General features: G+C 37.4%; 1 protein-coding gene across 1 annotated transcript in view; it reads left to right on the top strand.

Annotated features, from left to right (window-relative positions):
- The window catches only part of LOC124272397 (titin homolog), a 71,613-nt gene extending 53,822 nt beyond the window's left edge, over positions 1-17,791 (top strand). Inside the window, exons 21-31 of the mRNA XM_046707564.1 lie at positions 1,136-1,350; positions 2,548-2,631; positions 5,076-5,150; positions 9,975-10,052; positions 11,887-11,908; positions 12,265-12,526; positions 13,848-14,021; positions 15,022-15,224; positions 15,485-15,657; positions 15,885-16,035; positions 17,128-17,791. Coding sequence (XP_046563520.1) covers positions 1,136-1,350; positions 2,548-2,631; positions 5,076-5,150; positions 9,975-10,052; positions 11,887-11,908; positions 12,265-12,526; positions 13,848-14,021; positions 15,022-15,224; positions 15,485-15,657; positions 15,885-16,035; positions 17,128-17,374 — 1,684 coding nt within the window. The 3' untranslated portion in view covers positions 17,375-17,791. The remainder of the gene's footprint in view (positions 1-1,135; positions 1,351-2,547; positions 2,632-5,075; positions 5,151-9,974; positions 10,053-11,886; positions 11,909-12,264; positions 12,527-13,847; positions 14,022-15,021; positions 15,225-15,484; positions 15,658-15,884; positions 16,036-17,127) is intronic.
- Positions 17,792-22,172: the final 4,381 nt, after the last annotated feature.

Genomic DNA, 22,172 nt, shown 5'->3' with positions numbered 1-22,172 from the left:
TTGGATCAATGACCTAAATGTACTAATCCATGTTATAATTGGTTACAGAAAAGTCCTTGGATCAATGACCTAAATGTACAAATCCTTGCTATAATTGGTTACGGAAAAGTCTTTGGATCAATGACCTAAATGTACAAATCCATGCTATAATTGGTTACGGAAAAGTCCTTGGATCAATGACCTAAATGTACTAATCCATGCTATAATTGGTTACAGAAAAGTCCTTGGATCAATGACCTAAATGTACAAATCCTTGCTATAATTGGTTACGGAAAAGTCTTTGGATCAATGACCTAAATGTACAAATCCATGCTATAATTGGTTACGGAAAAGTCCTTGGATCATTGACCTAAATGTACTAATCCATGCTATAATTGGTTACAGAAAAGTCCTTGGATCAATGACCTAAATGTACAAATCCTTGCTATAATTGGTTACGGAAAAGTCTTTGGATCAATGACCTAAATGTACAAATCCATGCTATAATTGGTTACGGAAAAGTCCTTGGATCAATGACCTAAATGTACTAATCCATGCCTTAATTGGTTACGGAAAAGTCCTTGGATCAATGACCTAAATGTACTAATCCATGCTATAATTGGTTAGGTAAAAGTCCTTGAATCAATGACCTAAATGTACAAATCCATGCTATAATTGGTAAGGGAAACAGTATTGTTCACTGGACCACAGAACAAAACCCCTATCACTCACTCACACCATCCATGAGCTCTGCATGTATGAGATTGTAAGAGACACAGACATCTCAGCATTGCAGTCATTGATGGCTGTACAGCTTCAATGGCGTTATGACCCAAATGGTTGACAGAGGGTGCCAATCCATTTTTTGTATGGTGTGCCTTGGGCCCTGTTGAGGCCTGTTCCGGATGCTGCATGAAGTTGACAAATGTGTGGTAAGAAACCATTAAATTGAACAAAACAGAAGATCCATCTAAATTGAACAAAACAGAAGGTCCACCTAAATCGAACAAAACAGAAGGTCCATTTAAATTGAACAAAACAGAAGGTCCATCTAAATTGAACAAACCAGAAGGTCCATGTCCCGATCAATATACCTGAAACTATATGAGAGGCCATTATGCTTGTCTTCTATATACCGGAATTTGTGTACTTTCAGAAGACACCCGAAGTTGTCTCCCCTGCTGTTGTCTCCCCTGCTGCTGACATTCCCAAACCACACGCAAAGGGAGATAACTCCATTAAAATCTGCCACCAGTGAACATGGCAGCACCAAGACTGGTGTGTCTAAATCATCTCAGAAGACCGACGACTCTAAGGGCACCAAGAAGAAGAAACCGGTGTCCATTGAGGACAGAGAGGAGTTTGTTGTTGGTGAGAAACATTTGGTAGCCATTGTTCATGTGACTTTTGATGTGTTTGTTTTTAAACATTTGTGTGCGCTTTGAGCATGCCCCTTTATGGTATGGAGTATTGCGCAATAAAAGTACCCTTATTATTATTATTATTATCTCTTAGCAGGAAACTGATTTGTCTTCTTGTACCTCGGTGTTCTGGATTTTGATAATTGATCATCATCACATTTTGAGTTACCATACAAGACTGTGTAGTTTGGAATAACACCTTGTAGCAATAACAGTTTTGTAACTGAATATTAAAATTGATTTTGTAACAAACTATGACATTAGGGGTGAGTCATTTTTTACAACAGTGGGTGGGTGAGAGGTTTTTTGTTGCACTAAAATGATGCCTCTCCGCCAGTGTTTGTCAAACTTTATGATGACCCTACGTCCTTTTATACTTTTCATGACCCTACCTAAAAGGACAAAATGAAAAAGCACATTAAATTATTTTTTCATCTCCATTTGGTGACAATGAAACGTTTTTAATGGCCCTCCCCTAGAGATCGTCTTGTTGTTTGGTGACCCTTCCCCTCATTCCCTCTCACCCACCCACCCCAGTAATGATGCACAGTCTCTTAAAGATTAGAAACGTAGATGTTTACATTATACTAAAACGTGTGTTGATAGAGGAGTGGTAGTATATTTAAATGTTATATTTAGAATATTTATGCCTACATCTTCTTCACAGTTTTGTTTTCACTTTCAGGTCCAATATCTTCATTTTGTCATTTTCAGAATACTTTTCAGATTGTTGAGATGACCAATGCTGGCACTAATAAACCATTTTCTGTGATCAGATTGCTGCTGTACACAAGCTTGCTGTGCTCCATCATAACCGTCTTAGTTTAGCAAATGTCATAGGTCAAAGGTCACCAAGATGCACTCAAGATGGATTCCAGGTCGAGAGGCATCAGATAATTTCAGTCATTCATTGAAAACCCTCTAAAGTGCAAATAATCAATGAGGGATTTCAGTTGAAAAATGTAATAATGTGTAATTGAAAAAAATACATTCAGTATAAAGAAGCCGTTTTCGTTGAGACTGGCAAGATTAAACTGGCAATATACATGTGGAAAAAATGAAAAATATGAAACAGAATTACTCTGAGTTTGTCATAGTGTACATTTGTTGAGTGTATTTTGCTGATTCAGCAGTTGTGTGTATACAGGTAAAGTGGAAGACAAGAAGGAGCTGGAGAAACTGTATGGCCCCGTCGATCCCCCACCCCCACCAAAACCATCCCCACCTAAAAGTGAGGCTTCAGAGTGGTGTGCCAGTGTGACTGTTACAATTACTACACAGAAATATGTGAGGGTGTGCAGAGGGAGGGTTCGCCGGTTTGTCTCATAAATGAATTTAAACATTCCAAGTGAAAAAAAATGGCTTTAAAGTGTAAAGTGACATAAGTATTTTTAACATTTTCCTACATTTATAATTTGGGACATGATGGCCCGGTTGTCAAAGGCAGCACAAATTACTGTGCAGAGTTATCTCCCTTGGACATACAAGCACCCTATGATCGTGGGTTCAAATCATGGTTCATCTCCACCAAACCCATACTTGTGAGGTTTATTAAGTGGTAAACATCTGAGGTCTCAATATACCCATGAAGATCTGGGTTAAAATTGGTCTTCAGCAGCCCATGCTTGTCGTAAAAAAACGACTAACAGGATGGTTGACACATGTCATCGTTTCCCCATTGCGTAGATCGATGCTCATGCTGTTGGTCACAGGATTGTCTGGTCCAGACTCGATTATTTACAGACCACTGTAATATAGCTGGAATATTGCTGCAACCTGCAACCTGGCATTAAAAACCAACCAACCAACCTGAGATCTCAATCACATCAGAATTACTCCCCAACATTTTAGCGAACATGAGGGGATATAATTAGAATACTATTAAAGGTAGTGTTAGACCCAGCTCATGACAGGTATTCATGGGGACATATCATGTCATAAGCCCTCTGCACATCCTCAAACATGCATCCAGAATTAAGTGAACTGATGAAAAGCATTAAGTGACCATGTATATATATCAGATTAGTAGAACCAGATAGATAGATCTCGTTGCTGTAACTATGGTATAATACTAAGATTATACCTACCTGTATGATATATTGAATTAATGAGGTTTCTCTAAGCGTACATGTCCACTTTTGATAGGGATGTTATATTTCACTCCATGTTGTAAAAAAACAGATTCTGAAAATATGTTACAGGTATATTAAATTGCATGGAGATATATCATTATTTGATGGGTATAGGTTCTCTGGATGCATGTTCAGCATTGAAGATTACTAACTGATGTTTGGTTCTCCCCTGTGCATGTCATCTACAAATCTCTACCAGTGCATGTTACAATCTCTATTACTGCATGTTACTTTCTCTAGCATGCATTGGGCAGGCAGTCTCTGTCAGTGCATGATACTTTCTCTACCATGCATTGGGCAGGCAGTCTCTGTCAGTGCATGATACTTTCTCTACCATGCATTGGGCAGGCAGTCTCTGTCAGTGCATGTGACAAAATCTACCAGTGCATGTTGCAATCTCTATTTCTGCATGTTACGGTCTCCATTGCCAATACATTGACCATTGACACAACCAGCCTTGCTGATTCTCAAGAACTTAACTTCTATCCATGCCCTGTGGCTTGCAGAACAAAATTTGTAAATAAATGATATGTTGAAATTCCTTCAAAGCAGGGTTTAAATGTAATGTGATGAAGAACATATTTATTGACAAAATAAAATCTTTTACTCTTGCAAAGTTTAGAGCATTATCATCTGTAAAACCATGAAATTATTTATCTGGTAACTATGATATTTAACTAAAGATTAAAAATAATAGAAATACACCAAACTGTCAGATCAACATGTTTGACAAGGTTTCACAGTGTTAATTTGCTTACTAACAGACTGAGGTGTCATCGTCCCCAATTAACTCACTCGTGTTTAATCTCTCCCTTCCCTCAGCTTGGCCTGTGATCTCACTCCAAGCCTCTCAGTGTTATAACAAGGTCCAGTGGTCATACGGTACATCTTAGGTTACTGTTAGCCAATCAGCTGGATTGGTTTGTCTGATATGGAATACCATTCAGTAGGTTGGGTGAGGTGTTTACCTTCACATTGTCAGATGGGGTGGCCAACCTGTCTAAGCAGGAACAATTTACTCTGCAGAATTGCTTCCCCTTGACGTGTCAGGAAACTATGTGGGTTTGAATCCCAGTTTGCTTTTTTTGTTTCTGGATATCCCACCATCATACCTTTGTTTGTGGGTTTCAGCACTGTGGTAAATGTCTAAGAACTGCGTCACTTTTCTCCCGCTCTGACATACCATGACTGCAATACTGTTGAACGTGGCATAGCAAATAACTCCCTCACTCACTCATATTGACTGTATACTGACCATTGGACCAGTTATTACTCTGAATAACTGAAAAATAAATGAACTGAGAATATTTAATGATAATAAAAAATGATTTTACATTATCATGTAAATCTACCCTATTCATTATTGCATACTGTCAATGAATATTTAAAATGTGATTATGAAACATTTTAATCAGTAAGCACAAAATTGTGAAGAAAGTACCAATATTTGGATCGGACTGATGACAGTGTGATCAAAACGGTTTCTTCTTTTCATTTCTGTTGTCATAAATCACAGTAAAGTTTCAATGTATGTAATCTCAAGTGCAAGAAAAGACAGAACCGGCAGTTGTTACCCCTCCAGAACCACCAAAGCTTGAACAGGAATCTCCACAAGAAGGTAGGCAGTGTGTGAATTCTTACCCTTTGAAGAGTATCTCATGAAGTGCTCATATTCATTGTTTTCTACAGAACCACCCAAACATTCTAACCACATCTCTAAACAACAGAAAAGAACCAGATTATGCTTTTAGAACATACTTCTTTCTGAATTTTGATTTTTGATTTTCAACATCACAGTGGCCACTAAGTTAGATATTCCACCAGACCCTCCAAAACAGAAGGCACCTGTTCCACAGCCAAAAAACGAATCTCCTCCAAAAAAACAAGACCCACCTTTACCGCCAAAACCAAAGCCAGAACCTCCACCCAAAAAGGAGCCACCAAAACCCCAACCAGCGCCACCAAAACCCCAACCAGCGCCACCAAATCCTAAAAAGCAGCTTCCTCCGTTAAAAAGGAACCTGAAGCCAAAAAGGAGCCAAAACAACCAAACCAGAACCTAAGAAGGTTGATGAAAGCAAGGGTGAGAGATATGAGGTGTGGTGTGTTGGTTTGACTGATGGTTTGACTCTGCACCTGTGGTTTATCTGTGAGCACAAGGTATTGAAAGCACTCAAACAGGGCAGTAGCGAGTGTGAAAGGCACAGTTTGTAAGCACTGATTCTGAGCTAAATTAAATCTGTTTTGGTACATGCTGTAGAAGGTTTTGTGTCTGAAAAAGAGAGATGTCTATTGTGGGCACTTGTTTCTGATAAGAAATGTATCTGTACCAGAAGGTGACATGTTATGGAGTTTAATTTGATAGCCAGTTTGATAGCACTAGTCCATTGAGATCCATGCCACACTTAAACATGGATAGCCCTTTCAGATACAGTAAACTCATTCTGATCCAACCAATCATTATTTTATCCTGTTAACGCGCCAAGTTCCAGACATGGTGACAACAAGCACCATTTTTTAAACATGTTATGGCATGACAAGAGGGGATGGAGCCACTAGCTGAGCTGCAGACTCTCTGTCCACTGCACCACAGAGGCAGCCTCTGAAAAGTAAAAGTCTTTGTGGACAGCACCGCATCTTGACAGAGAAGTTTCACACGGGCACATGTTTCTGATAAGTACTGTATCGGAAAGGTGATCATTGACAACACTGTATCTGGATCAGAGAAGACTTATGGGCACATCATTTGGACAAGTATCGTATTTCAGTCATGAGAGACAGCCCATGAGAGACAGTATCTCTACAGAGAAGTCTCTCATGGGCATATATTTCTGATAAGTAGTGTATCTGAATCAGAAAGGTCATTGACAACACTGTATTTGGATCAGAAGAGACTCTCATGGGCACATGTTTTTATGATAAGTACTGGGTCATCATATAAAGACAGAAGAGGACCACAAGTCTTTGATAGGAAGTTATTTAGGATGTGTACTGTACCAGTTTAATAGACAAGTCAACAGAGAGGTCTGTTGGAGGAAGAGAACTGGTGGCCTGAGCTGACAGCCCTGATAGCCATGGTAGCCTTGTACATGTTGTAATGTTGCACCTGTTTGATGTGTGTGGAGATGGTTTGACATCACTGAGAAGACATAAAAGTGCACTAAATTATTGCATGGTTTGCTCTGATGTGTTATTTCAGTCTGTACATACCTTTAACAATGGAGTGTACATGTTTTACAGTGTATATACTTAAAGTGTATGAACATGGATCCAACACGATCTGCATGGATGGTCACAGTTTGATGTAACAATATCTATGTGTAACGTGTGTAATCAGTACCGGTATTTCACTTGCTGTGAGAACTGTTTCAAGTCAGCCTCAGTTTTCAGGGTGGGATCATGCTGAATATATGTAATATAGAATATAGATAGTGTCATGATTAAGTGCATGAAAATACTACTTCCAATGATGAGATTTACGACTGTTACATGTTTACTGTATTTTTCTGTACTTTGATGACAGTTCCGTGTTTTATCCTGAAGTTATATGACTGAAGAATATGAATATTATAAATCGAGTCTTATATTTACTGTAAATATTTCTGATGCATGATGAAGGGAAGTTCATCTTCTTACAAAGGTGTTGGCTCCCAATCTTACCACAACTACTCACCTGTTACAGAAGTATTGTCTTCCTCTCCTACTGCTAGTACTCCTTTCAGAAGAGTTGTCTCCCCATCCTGAAACTGATACATATGTTTATTGTTTGGTATATGTCAAAATAGAGGAGGTTGTAGAACCAATAGCTGCTGAGGTAAATGTTCCACTTCCTGTTCAACTGCCACTTCCTGCAGAAGAGTTGTCTCCCCTTCCTCCCAAACCAGCAATGATTAGTGGTGAGGTTTGCAGTGAAATCGCATATCGACAACTAAAATAGTGTGCTGTATGATATGAGGATTGTTTTCAGATTTATTGATGTTTCAAAATATTAACCCACATGATGATTCTGGGTAAGAATGGGTCCTCAGCATCATTTAAGTGCATTCAGAATTGGGGACTTGGTTGAACATTTAAGTGCATTCAGAATTGGGGACTTGGTTGAACATTTAAGTGCATTCAGAATTTGGGACTTGGGTGAACATTTAAGTGCATTGAATTGGGGACTTGGTTGAACATTTAAGTGCATTCAGAATTGGGGACTTGGTTGAACATTTAAGTGCATTCAGAATTGGGGACTTGGTTGAGTGCATTCAGAATTGGGGACTTGGTTGAACATTTAAGTGCATTGCAGAATTGGGGACTTGGTTGAACATTTAAGTGCATTCAGAATTTGGGACATTGAGAATTAGGTTGAACATTTAAGTGCATTGAGAATTGGGGACTTGGTTGAACATTTAAGTGCATTGAGAATTGGGGACTTGGTTAAACATTTAAGTGCATTGAGAATTGGGGACTTGGTTGAACATTTAAGTTGAGAATTGGGGAGTGCATTCAGAATTGGGGACTTGGTTGAACATTTAAGTGCATTCAGAATTGGGGACTTGGTTGAACATTTAAGTGCATTCAGAATTGGGGACTTGGTTGAACATTTAAGTGCATTCAGAATTGGGGACTTGGTTGAACATTTAAGTGCATTCAGAATTGGGGACTTGGTTGAACATTTAAGTGCATTCAGAATTGGGGACTTGGTTGAACATTTAAGTGCATTGAGAATTGGGGACTTGGTTGAACATTTAAGTGCATTGAGAATTGGGGACTTGGTTGAACATTTAAGTGCATTCTGAATTGGGGACTTGGTTAAACATTAAAGTGCATTCAGAATTGGGTACTTGGTTGAACATTTAAGTGCATTAGGAATTGGGGACTTGGCTGACCATTTACATGTGTTCCGAATTGGGGACATGGTTGATATAATTTCAAAGTACCACTGTGACATTGACCATTGCTCATGTCAGCAACCAGACCCATGCACAATCCTTTGTGATATGGATGAAATACTGAAATATCCCTGAGTGCAGACTTAAACAACAAACAAAACAATCCAAATTTAAAATGATTGTGACAGAATACTTTTATGCTGGATTAATATGGGGGTGTGAAATTGGGTTTTTTTGTATATGTTGTGCCTTGGGATGTGTTAACTCCTCATCATGACGCAATCTAGTGATACATTTAAAGTGATACTGTGTGTCTTATGGTGAACTTACATCATGTATATTTAATTATGAGTTTGGCCATAAGTATATAATATATATAAATGTGCGGTCCCTGTTGTATGTTGTTTTTGTGAGATCCCATACTGAGCTACTAATATGCAGAAGTCTATTTTGGGTGTTACCTACAAGAGAGATTGAATTTGTGATATTTGGACTTTCTTGTTATTTATGCCTAACAAATTTTTAAATTTATGTTTAAACTTTGGTATATTTTCCATAAAGTAAAATTGCAAACAAAAATATTTAGATGGTATGTCTGCTATCATCTCAACATTTTGTTCTGTATATATTTATTACTGCTTCAGAAAATGTTAAATTCTTTTTATTCTGACCAAAAAAATGTATAAATTACATCTGAACTTGACTAAACAATGCCATTTTTTTTAAAAAGAATTATTAACAATATTGTCTCATGTACCTTTCATGTGGTTTAAGATCAGTTTAAATACTTTGTAATTTATTTTATTTCCATATTGAATGGTGTGTCATTGTGATGAGCTACTGTATTAAACAGTTCTAGTAATAGTTCAAATATTCAATGAATTTGCATAAAATAAGGAAAGGTATTTGCACACATGGCATGTTGTAACAGTTCAACCACCTGTGAAGATAGAAACAAGGGCAACAACTCCGACAAAACCAGAAACAGTCATAGAGGACTTAGGTGAGAAATGGTTGTATGGAACATAGAACAATACTGCTGATAGATATCGAGGGTGTTGGGGCATGCAGACCCCACCTTCACTATGTATGTCAACCAACCATGTGGTATGGTTGCATGGTAATAGTGTGCACTTCCTTTTGGATCTCCCTGTAGTGGGTATGTTTTGTGGATTGTTTGGTCACAATGGCAGCTAAACATTACGTTATCAGAGTTACCGTCCTGAATAATTAATTACAATGTGTATGCTATGAAAACTTCAAAGAGGAAATCTGGAAATTTCACCATGTTCTGATGTGATCATGGGAAGGGCCCAGGGTCTTGATGGGGTTGGGAAAATGGAGTAGGAAACTCGACGTGTTGAATGCCAATATTCATGTCATCATTTAATCATCTGTTTTTGTCAGTAGTTTGTAGCACTGATGTATTATATGTGTAGTGTAGAATACTTCTTCCTTTGAAACTGATAATGCCTGTTTTGTTTTATTTGTAGGAAAGCCAGGGTTGTTTTTATTTAAAACTTAATCATGTATTGAAGTTGATGGTTGAATTTTGACATTATCAGGTCGAGTTGAGAAAAAGTCGGAGCTGTCCAGTCTTTATTCTCAGATACCACCTCCACCAGCAAAGAAAGATGTGAAGGGTGAGACAGGTTCTGATTGGATGATTATCACCAATCAACTGTCTGCTTTTCCTCCCTATTGTTTTGACATCTTTTGGTTTGGGTTTTTGTGTTTATGCTTGCTTTAATAAGACGTTAATATTCATGTGGGAATGAAGAGACTTTAGAGGATGTAAAATATTCATAAACAATTAAGCAGTTTTCTGATCATCTGATGGCTATTCAACACAATTACATGATTAAAGTGTTAAAGTGTGTCTGAGTTGTCTAAAAGGTTATATTTTAATATCCTACCACCTAGCCGAATTGTGCATAATCATGGCTTGGAGAAAACAAAAAATGTTATTTCACTGGTCCAGCTTTGACCAAGCTTAATGTAGTCTAATTGTAGGCTGGTATAGAAGCTTTATGAATTATTATATTGTGATTTTCAACAGACTGTTTATCAATTACTGTCAAAGAAGTGATAAAAGAAAAACTGGTAAATGACACCCAAGGACAGTTATGTTTGAAATAATCGACCCGTGAAGGTTCAGGTTAGAATTGGTCTTCAGTAACCCATGCTTGTTGTAAGAGGCGACTAACGGGATCGAGGGTGGTCAGGCTCGCTGACTTGGTTGACACATGTCATCGATTCCCAATTGCGCAGATCGATGCTCATGCTGTTGATCACTGGATTGTCTGGTCCAGACTCGATTATTTACAGACCGCCGCCATATAGCTGGAATATTGCTGAGTGTGGCATAAAACTAAACTCACTCACTCACTTTGAAATAATCAGCAGCCATAAATTAAAAACAGAATATCTGTATGTGGTATATATGATATATACAGTATGTAGTACAAAGAACTTGAATGCTGTATACAGCCAGTACCTGTACATGGACTTATAATAAGTATCTGACTATGACTGTTTTGTATTACATGTCACACGTAGCTAATATCTGTATATAACCTATGAAATATGTAGTACAAATATCTTTGTGCGATGTACACATTCCCTACTGAATCTCACTTGTGTATTTCATTCATAAACCAACTGACAATTTACATTTATTGGTTTGTAAATATATATGTTATACATGTATACAACTCTCTGTATATGATGTGAGAATGTATTTTCTATAACCATATGTTTTGTTTGCATATACTTGCTTGCTGAAAAATGCCTGCTATTTTTTTATTTTTTTTTATTTTCACCTCATAGCCCAGTTGATGAGCTAGTTAAGATTGCAAGTCAGGATAGGTCTGTTGTATCCCTGCTTGTAAAAGAAAGATTAATAGGGAATCATATTGTTATTTTTGTGACCCCTATGAATGTGTGCTCATGCTATCGACCACTGGTTTTCTAGCCCAAAATTAATCACATACAGGCTGCTGCTAACAGACTGTATCATGAAACAATAATCCGCTTTAAATCTGTCCCCATTACTGAATTTGATTAGGACATAAACCTTGTGTGTTTTCAGTTTAGAGGTTTCATATTTGAGAAATTTTCAGGTATCAAATCAAATGAAGGGTGAAAACCTGTAATATGAAAACATGGTTTATTTCCTTTCTATCATGACGATATGTGAAAACAACACGGAACTGTTTGGCTGTCAAAAATTATAAGTGATATGGTATCTGTTGCACTTGACACTTTTAGTTGATTGAAAGGGATAAAAGAAGGTTTAAATTCTTGTAAAAGAATTTTACACATTTTGTTTATCAAGTTTTCCAATAAATATTTTGCATTTGCTGTTATTAATGTAAGAATGACAACACATTGTTTAGCAACATTATTGAATTGAGATCAGAGTTGAAAATTGCCAATTGGGGAAGTCCTTCTGGATAAACATATGTTCTTTTGCAGTAATGTTGTCGGCACCTAGATTGTAGGTTCCACACTTCAGACAGACCAATCAGAATGCAGGATTATAAGTTGTCATGGTAGAATGTCCTATATCTCTCTTGAAGTCTGTTTATAGAATGTAACATTTTCCCAAGTTTTAATTGAAGTAATTATATTTTTCAGCTGCATCTATGTGTGTATTAAATATTATATAACAAACATTATTCTTGATATATGGAATTATCCACTTCAAAAGACATGTTTTAACAGTGATTATGAAATATGTATAAAAATCATACATTATCATCATGTTAAATGTTAATTTATTTTTGTAAAATAACAATATATATAAATATTCAAATATATTTAAATTTTTGCTAATTTTATGTGGCCATGAAGGTGTATGTACTTTTCATATAGCTGCCCTTACATCAATGTTCATGTCAACATTTGTGGTCTTCCTAGGCAAACCAAAAGCAAAGCCAAAGGTAGAGAAGCCAGCTCCTCCCAAGAAAGAAGAGAAGAAGAAAAAGGAAAAGAAGACAAAAGTCAAGAAGGAGAAGGTGGAGAAAGCCCCACCCCCCAAGGCGCCATCTCCACCCCCAGTAGAAGCCCCCAAACCACAAACCCCCAAGAGAGATTCCCCGAGCCAGAAGAGATTGTGAGTACATGGTAGACTCACACTTAGTCTCTGAATATATAACATTTTGATAGAATAAATAATTCCTTTTAAATTGAAAAGGAGCCCAGTGAGAAGCAGATTCAGAACCTGGGGAAATCTAGACTTGCTTCCTTTAGGGCTTTAGCTCTGTAGAAAGGGCTGGGGAGAAGGGAAAATAATGTAGTTCAAGGACTGTGAGACAGACCAAGTACAGGATTCTATAGGCAGAAGAAATAGAATTCAGTGTCTTTCTATTGGATAATGTGTTGTATTATCGCAGTGCCACAATTTTAGCACTATGGCAGTTTTAACTCTTATATTTGCAGCGTGCAGGTCACTTTGTGTAAGTGAGTGTTGGTTTGTATTTGTTCAGAGACTAAGCTATGAGCAGTGATGAATTACACACTGTCTGGTCCATTGGTATGTGCTCTGGTCCATTGGCATGTGCTCTGGTCCATTGGCATGTGCTCTGGTCCATTGGCATGTGCTCTGGTCCATCGGCATGTGCTCTGGTCCATTGGTGTGCTCTGGTCCATTGGCATGTGCTCTGGTCCATTGGCATGTGCACGAAGTCTGTAAGTATGTAATGGACCTTAGTGAGGAACTTTCCAAATTTATTCAGACAGGTTATTCTTTATATTACCACATTCTTTTTGTTGTTGAGAAAATGTACAAAAATCTGTGTTTCCTGTCTCCAAGTGGAGACAACAAGCTACTTCATTATTTGAAGGAAATCAAGGGACCTCACATTGCTGAGGGCAGTTTTACAAATGAACCATGGAACAATTGTTAATAATGGGGGGGACAGTGGGGTAGTCTTGTGGTTAAAGCATTTTCGTCACTGAAGTCCTGGGTTTGATTCCCCATCTGGGTACATTATGTGAAGCCCATTTGTCATGTCCCCTGGGATAGTGCTGGAGTATTGCTAAAAACCACTGTAAACTCCTCACTGTTATAATGCTTTTGTGAGAAATTAATCAAAATTAGTCCTGAACAATTTATTGATTTTCAAAGATAAGCCATCTGAGGTATCCGTTAAAACAACAGTTTGTTATTTTTTTTATTTTGAAAGTTTTAAATCAAGAATATGTACAAAATTTAAAACTACTTTCAAGCATTCTTTGTGTGCTCACTAAACTTCAGGAGAGTTAAGTTTTTGGACATAGCATCGCTAACTTGAGATAATCAATTGAAAGTCATACATATAAAATCAGCTGGGATGTATGGTTTCTTTTGACCTCGAATTTATGTTTGATAAAATTTAATAATTGATATATTGTTGGCTAAACTCCCCCTTCCCATATGAAACCTCTTGTCTCAGATTGCACCATCCCCTGATAACAAGTCCGAGGACATGGAGTTTGTGTTTGTGCGGGAACAGTCAGAAAGTCCCGAGATGAAGAAGCAAACACCTTTGCCCCGTGAACCCCCGCCGCCACCACCAGAGCCTGTAGCTGAAGTGGAATCGGAGGGCGAGGACTTACCCGACGACGAGGTGAGATGTACTCATTAGTTATAGCTGGGGGCATGTTACCTTGTGAAGTAGTGTAGGAAATAATCCCACTATTACTGTTACAACCCGTGAAGGTCCGGGTTAGAATTGATCTTCAGTAACCCATGCTTGTCGTAAACAGACCACCGCCATATAGCTGGAATATTGCTGAGTGTGGCGTAAAACTAAACTCACTCACTATTACTGTTACAGCGGGGCAGTGGGGTAGCCTAGTGGTTAAAGCGTTCAGTCGTCATGCTGAAGACCCGGGTTTGATTCCTCACATGGGTACTATTTGTGAAGCCCATTTCTGGTGTCCCCCGCCGTGATATTGCTGGAATATTGCTAAAAGTGGTGTAAAACCCAACTCACTCAATACTGTTACAGCGTAGCATTACAGTATTGAAATGCAGTATTATGATTTCAAGGTTACATTATGTTACACCTCTTACATACAACTATGCTCAACAGTGCCATACAATAATGTGTCGTGCCGCGCAACTTATTTTTCAAAATCACTTATTTCCCTTTTGATAAATTTGAAGAATTCCGGTTGGTTAATAGCCAAAGCATCTGAGGGTGTGCTCTAAAGATTCATGGGTTGTGTGCATCCCACTCATAGTATGGACAACCTTTACAGTTTGCCACCTTTGACATTGAAATTCAACTCACTTGAAGAATTCAACTTGAATTTGGCACCAATAAATCTCAAGGGTAGTGAGGTTGTTATAGGTGACCCATTGGGCATGTGATACAATGTCATATACTACCATGTTAAACACTATCATATGATCACCATGTTAAACACTATCATATGATAACAATGTTACTCACTTATAGTCTGCTATATGATATCATCCACTACCATGTTAAACACTATCATATGATAACAATGTTACTCACTAGTCTGCTATAAGATATCATCCACTACCATGTTAAACAATGTTACTCAATAGTTACACATCAACCTACTACACCATGGCATACACATAATGTACCACAGGGGGGCAACCGCAAGCCGATATCCAACAAAGACGCACGGCAGGCAAAGCGAAATGCAGCAGCGGCCAAGAAGCGAGAGGAAGTGGAGCGGAGAAGGAAAGAGAAGGAGGAAGAGGTGAGGCGGCAGAGAGAAGAGGCTGACAGACAAGAACAGCTCAGGAATGAAATGGAAGAAGAGAGGAAGAGGAGAGATGAAGAGAGGAGGTATGATATGAGAGATTAGTTTGGATATGATGAGTAAAAGTTAAGAAATTTTGATGGGGCTTCAGTTTTGAATGAGATTACAAGTGTATTTACCAGTCAGCAGTGGATTACTTTAATCTAATAGAAGTTAAACATAAAGAATTGATGAAGGTGTATATAAATTATCTGACGATGCGAGCATTATGTGATATGGTATGTACCGGTAAAAGAATAGTTCAGCTGTGCCCCATGCCACAAATAATATTAACTTTTTTTCACAGACTGCGAAAACTTCGGGAAGAGGAGGAGAGAAAGAAAGAGGATCAGGCAGCCCTTGAACGGGAAAGGAGGAAGCAGATGGAGCTGGAGAGGGAGAAGAGAGCAAAGGAGGAATACCAGAGGAAGCTGGAGGAAATGAAGAAGAAACAGGCTGAGGAGGAACAGAGGAGGATAGGTGAGGTGGAGCTTTGGTGAGGAGATGATGAGGAGGGTGAGGAGAGATGGGGAGGGGGAGATGGTGGGTAGGTTTAGTGAGGAGACCATGAGAAAGATGGGGAAGAGATGGTGGAAAGAATGGGGTAGAAGAGCAAGAGGATATGGTGGCGAGGAGATGGGTAGATAGGAAAGAATTAATGAGACTTGTCTAGCATTATCTCACAATGACCTATTCCTGTTCAACAGAGGCCATGTTGGAGAAGCAGAGAGAGGAAGAAGAGCGTCGAAGAGAAGAGGAAGAGATGATGTCCCAGATGGCTGAACAGGAACGTCTTCAGTATGAACGCAAGAAACAAGAGGAGGAAGAGCAAAGGCGACAGAGGGAAGAGGAAGAAAAGTAAGTCATCATACTTTCTTACTGACAAACAAAGTTACATACTTATCCTCCTTTGATGTGTAGGTGGCCATGCCATCTGCGGTGAAGTAGCTTACAGAGTTATGTCCCTTGGGCATGCAAGAAATCTTTGATTGTGGGTTCGAATCCCTGTTTCTCCTGATTATGTGACTAGGTTTGTGACGTACGTAGCCATGTGAGTTTCATCAAATTGGAAAAACTCTGAGATTTAAAAAACTATCAGATTTAATCCCATATAAAGCTAACACAATAACACTGGAATACTGTTCAAAACTGCTCTATTAACTACTCACTCTTTGGCACTGAATTTAATGTTCAATGATGTTTGTGCTGCCTCAATATTTAGGTGGAGTAACAGTATCCAGGTTTGGTCTGAATGCCACTGGTGAGAAGTCTTAAGTCGATTATTTAAAGACCACTGGCATGTTGCTGGATTATTGCTGAGTTCAGCGTTAAGGCCAGACCAATATTATTTCTTGTTTTACTGATCTGCCTGTCATATTTTTTTCAAGAATAAGAAGAATTTTTTTTATTAATTTTCCCCGCTCAAAAAAATAAAATCCTAATGTTTTTATTGGCCAAAAATGTAAACATACAAGAAATTTTGTTTTTAGATTGTTTTTGGCCATATACACTTCATAAATTGCCAAAAGTAACGTACATTAAGTATTAAGAAGGAATATTACTTTGACTGGTGATTTTATTATTTATTTTTTTCCCTCCTGCTTTTAGGTTTTCTGAGGACAAAATTCCGTAAAACAAGAAATAAAATTGGTCTGGCCTAAACAACAAACAAACTCTTGGAGAAGTTGTTGTGGGAATCACATTTGATGTTATAAACAGTATCAAATATCTCTGTCATAAATTTAGTAGTTTATGAATTAGAGTGAACTATTATTATGACTTTTGACAATCAAGGCATCTATCTTCTTGAGGTTCTGTTCTAAGGGGACATAACTCAGGAACATGCAGTTTTTTGGTCAAATTGAACATGGTTTCAGGTGATAATTCAGTAATATTTACCTATTCTGTTGAATAATGATTTGGATAAAATATTTCAACCTCTTCCTCCAGGAAACGACGAGAAGAAGAGGCACAGCGAGCTCTGGAAGAAGCAAAACGATTGGCTGAGGAGATGGCTCGTCGTCAGGCTGAACTGGAAGCAAGGCTCAAGTTTAACCGTGACCTTCAGCTGGAGTCTCATGGGTTGAACCACACCCAGGATATTACCAAGATGTTCGTTTTCTCCTACTTTGAACTTCTGCAATGGCTTGGACTGGACATCCCAGAGTTCGACCTACAGAAACTTGCTCAGTTTTAATACATACCATCGCAGGTCCAGTAGCATTTAGCTGTTCATCTTCAGGTGTATGGAGAAAAATTACCGTCATCACCTGGCAAACTGTCACGGCAGCTATAGCATAGCAAGGCAGTTGTTCGGGATTGACGAGTCAAGGATAGTGTCTCAATTCATTTGTCATCATACACGTAATAATACATGTGACATGACTGAAAGAATCATGACTGGGAGATATTGTTTCAAATACATAGTTTCCTCTATTAGATGCCCTTGTGTACATAGACATCTTTTCAGGTGACATCTGTTAGAGGCCCAGCGTCTGTTCTGTTTAATGTTATCACAGTGTTAACTCACTACCTTACCAAATTCCAAAAAGGACACACTTGCATTAACATGTCACAGTATTCCAGTTTAATAAAGACCCGGGCCATGTTTCACAAAGCTAAAGTAGCATTTGGGCCATACTTTTTAGACTTACAAAGACTTAAGACCAGGCCCCAGTTCACAAAGCTCTCGTAAGTCTAAGATCTCGTAACTTTTCTCGTAGCATTTGTACCTCCCATACTTTAACTTAGACTTACGACAGTCGTTGCGCTCCGATAGCTTTGTGAAACGGGGCCCTGGGTCTCATTTCACGAAGCAACCTTTACTAAGGTTGACCTTAAATCCTATTCTTTAACATTGCACTAAGGTTACCTTAGTGACTTACGATCACCTTAGTGCTTTGTGAAAGGAGGCCCTGACATTTAATTGAGATCCAGTTTTTAATATTATTGCCAGAGATTCAATTAGAGGCAGGTATGTATCAGGGGCCCAGTGTCTAATAGAGGAATTACGGTATATGTGTTAAGGTTTGTGATTGTTATTGACCATTTTATGCCAGGCAACTCTTTGTCTGTGTGTATACACATGTATACTGTCAAAGAAATATTCCATTGGAATGCAAATCAAATCGTATGCTTCCACAACAACCTGCCACCTTGTGAGTAGAGTACAAGGGAAAGTCATGGAAAAATAATGGTTTCTTCTCAGAGTTTAATCAAATTGATTATTTTATTGATAAGATATTGATGTTGGACTTCCAGATACATGTTTGCGAATTGTTTGTCACAGAATAAAAGTTTAACCTAAGTGAGACACAGTGAAGCAGAACTTGCAGTTGTTAAATGATTGATGAGGAATAAACTACAGTGTTATACATTCTCTGTTGGTGAGAGTAGTGAGTGAATATAGTTTTATGCATTATGACAATAAATGCAAAATATTATTATTGTAAGAAAAAGTAATTGGTTTGGATTTGGGGATGTAGCTACATGTGTATGTAAACAAGATGAAGTTATTTTATCATTTAGATACTTTTCCTGTTTGTTATATCAGCAGATTAGCTCAAAGTCATATTAATATACTATATTCCTTACCACTGAGATAATGTATTGTTGATACAGTCTATACAACTATCAAAGTGATTTGTTGTGAATTTTAGCTGCAGTTTTCATAAAAGTGCATATTGTATATTTTTATCAGAATGGTTGTTTGTTTCTTTGTAAATGTTGTTGTTTACTGGTAAGTAAATGTTGTTGTTTACTGGTATAAATGTTGCTTGATAGCTTCTTATTTACTGTCTAAATTTTGTTTACATCTAAAGGTTGTTGAATGTCTAAATATTACCCACAAACTTCTTTCCACAATTTCATTTTCTCATTTTGTCTGTGTGATAGTAATCCTTATTATGTACGACATATATTATGATGATTGTAATTACATTGCATGTTTCAGTCTCATTTCAGAAACATATATCTTGATCTTTTTTTTGCTATATTGTTAGGGTGATTTATGAAACCTTTACATTTATGTCTTTCAAGGCTAACCTGAATCATGGTTTTGTATTGAATATTGTCCATGAAAACAACACTGCTAAGTTTATACTTCATCGTATACCAAATATACTACTCAAACATATTAAGGAATATCCACCTATTTTCTTTTGAGTAGTATATATATTCTTGTATATAGAACAATGGAGAATCAACTTATTATATATTAGTGAAACCTTACATGTTGTCATGTGTTTATTAATATGATTGGTAGAAATGGCTTTTGTTGAGTTTCTAGCCATGGTCAGTTATACAATGAGCAGGAAAAGTTTTCACAACTATATACTGAACTAAAAAGGGGATAAGGTTAGATGGAATATTTTGTTTGCTATCAAGTTTGGACCAGGCAAACCTGTGATTGAACGCATGAGCAATGACCCAATTAAAAGGACAAAACCACAATAATATGACAGGCAGCATCCTTAAATGAATGAGTGAGTGAGTGAAATTGCAAATTGTCATAATCAGCAATATTACAGCTTTCACATCAGCCTGTAAATGATCAAGTCTGGACCAGGCAAACCAGAGCCTGCCAGCCTGAGATCTGTTCAGCTCAAAGGTGAAAGAAGCTGGACCTGACCATACAGTCTTCCTTTGTCCACCCCGTCACCTAATACTGGGGATGTAGTGTTCTCTGGAATTGTTAAAACGCATGTATAACAAGGTATGTGTATAATAAACAGGCTTATAACAAACTGACGGATATAACAAACTATTTGGCTTTTTTGTCCTAGACAGTTGCTGTACAACTAAAAATAGTGGTCCCCTTTGAGTTTTGTTAGAACTGTTGTTTTCTGTACAATCATGTTATGTACATTAATTTTTCCAGGATTTCATGTGTCGAGGGGATTGTACATTCCATGTATGAAATCGACAGCTGTCATCCGTCAATCAGACATGTCACCTGTCAGTGAGAGACTGATAAATGGTCCTGTATACATGTAATAATACAATATTACTTTAGTCAGTATTATTAAACAAAGTGAACCAGTATATACATTTTCACTGTGTATTTTATATTAATATTTATTATTTTAGTTATTTTATTATTAAATATTGTATTCTCATCTTTCTTGAAGTATCTGCTCAATTAATTCTAACCACATTTGAATAGCTTTGATAACATTGTAATCATTCTCAACACAGATGATATATTCATATCATTGAAGATGTAGAGATTTATCTTTTATATCAAGTATTATCAGTATCCGACAAAGATACTCTGTTTGCTCAGTTTAATTCTGTTGTACATACATGGTTATAAATATCAGTACTAATACAATTTGTACTATACAATATAACCTTTATACCATACTGTGCTGATGTCTGTCTGTGATATATGGAAGTATCGAATGTCCATTTTATACCAGTGATATGTTTGATATTGTTTCTATACATTATTATTCGTTTCCATACATGTGTTCAGAAACTTAACATTGTTTCATATGTAAATATATTCATATCTTCACAGGTTAATTCAACTCAATGTCTCTGTTTGTATAGTTGTTAATCAAGACAGTTTATTTGAGATATATTGGTAAACATGATAGGTACATACTTATATATGTATTATATAATGACTATTTAATATGTCAAAACATTATAACAATACAGATTGACTCTTGACAAATTATAGAATGGGAATTTAAAAAAAAATAATATTAATTTATTTTTGTTTTAAAATAAATAAATTATTTTTTGGGGGTGTGGTGTGGGGAGTTCTTTATTTTTGCTCAGGTAGTATATCAGTCATATATTTGTAATTTTAAAGTGATAAATTGTGATAAGCTGGGCTGGGGAATAAAACAAACAATAAATTATATTTAGTAAATCTGTTATTTGTTTATGTCTGTCTGTATGGTCTTAATTTGACATAATTCATCTAGTGTTCATGTTTCAGTGTGACAATGAACTATAAAAGGAATGGAATAAAAATGTTCGTAATTTACTTTCATTTCTTGTTTATCTGTTTCCCATTATTGCCTCTCATCTGCAATGAAGAGTCAAAGGGAAGTAACTCTGCTCAGATCCTATTTTCAAGGGAGAACAGTATGGAATCATAAAAGCTGATTTGAGGATAAGGATAAGAAAACGTTTCCAGATTGTAAAGTCATATTAGGCACCACAGTTTGCCATGCAGAGAGTTGCATTCCTACGACAGGCTGCGAACCTGTGATTGTGAGTTCAAATCGTGGTTCGACTGGATTATTCCTGGTGTTTGTAGGATGCAGTAATATACCTGTGTTGATGGGTTCCCAGAAGTAGTGAGTGAGTTTAGTTTTACGCCACACTGAGCAATATTCCAGCTATATGGCGGCGGTCTGTAAATAATCGAATCTGGACCAGACAATCCAGTGATCAACAGCATGAGCATCGATCTGTGCAATTGGGAACCGATGACATGTGTCAACAAAGTCAGCGAGCCTGACCACCCGATCCCGTTAGTCGCCTCTTACGACAAGCATGGGTTACTGAAGATCAATATTCTAACCCGGACCTTCACAGGTACCCAGAAGTAGTAAACCTACATCCCTTCATTCTAACAATGCTGTAACATTCATTTCTGTTTGCCTGGATACTGTTGTCATGAGTGAGTGAGATATTTCCAGAACTTTTAACAATATTCTTGCTGTATCAGGGAGAAATACAGACAGATACAGGAGTCAAATATTGTGGGGATTCAAACCTAGACCTACAAGTGAACACTTTGACCAGTAGGCTAGCTCACCACCTTGATGTGGTAGGATTTTAATCCATTACTATAGGGAACTATACTATGGAGATATCAGGAATAAAAAACTTCACTTTCAAATGACATTTTGCCGAGGCCTGTTTTCACACTCTGGAATTCGAGACAGTATGATGCACCACTCACCACTCATTAAGCTGAAACACAATGACATAGCTGGAATACTGTTCAATGCACCTTGAAACCCAACTCGCCC

Source organism: Haliotis rubra, unplaced genomic scaffold (assembly GCF_003918875.1).
Source record: "Haliotis rubra isolate DU_JTF1 unplaced genomic scaffold, ASM391887v1 Scf17, whole genome shotgun sequence".
Taxonomy (NCBI): domain Eukaryota; kingdom Metazoa; phylum Mollusca; class Gastropoda; order Lepetellida; family Haliotidae; genus Haliotis; species Haliotis rubra.
This window is presented reverse-complemented; position numbering and strand designations above follow the sequence as displayed.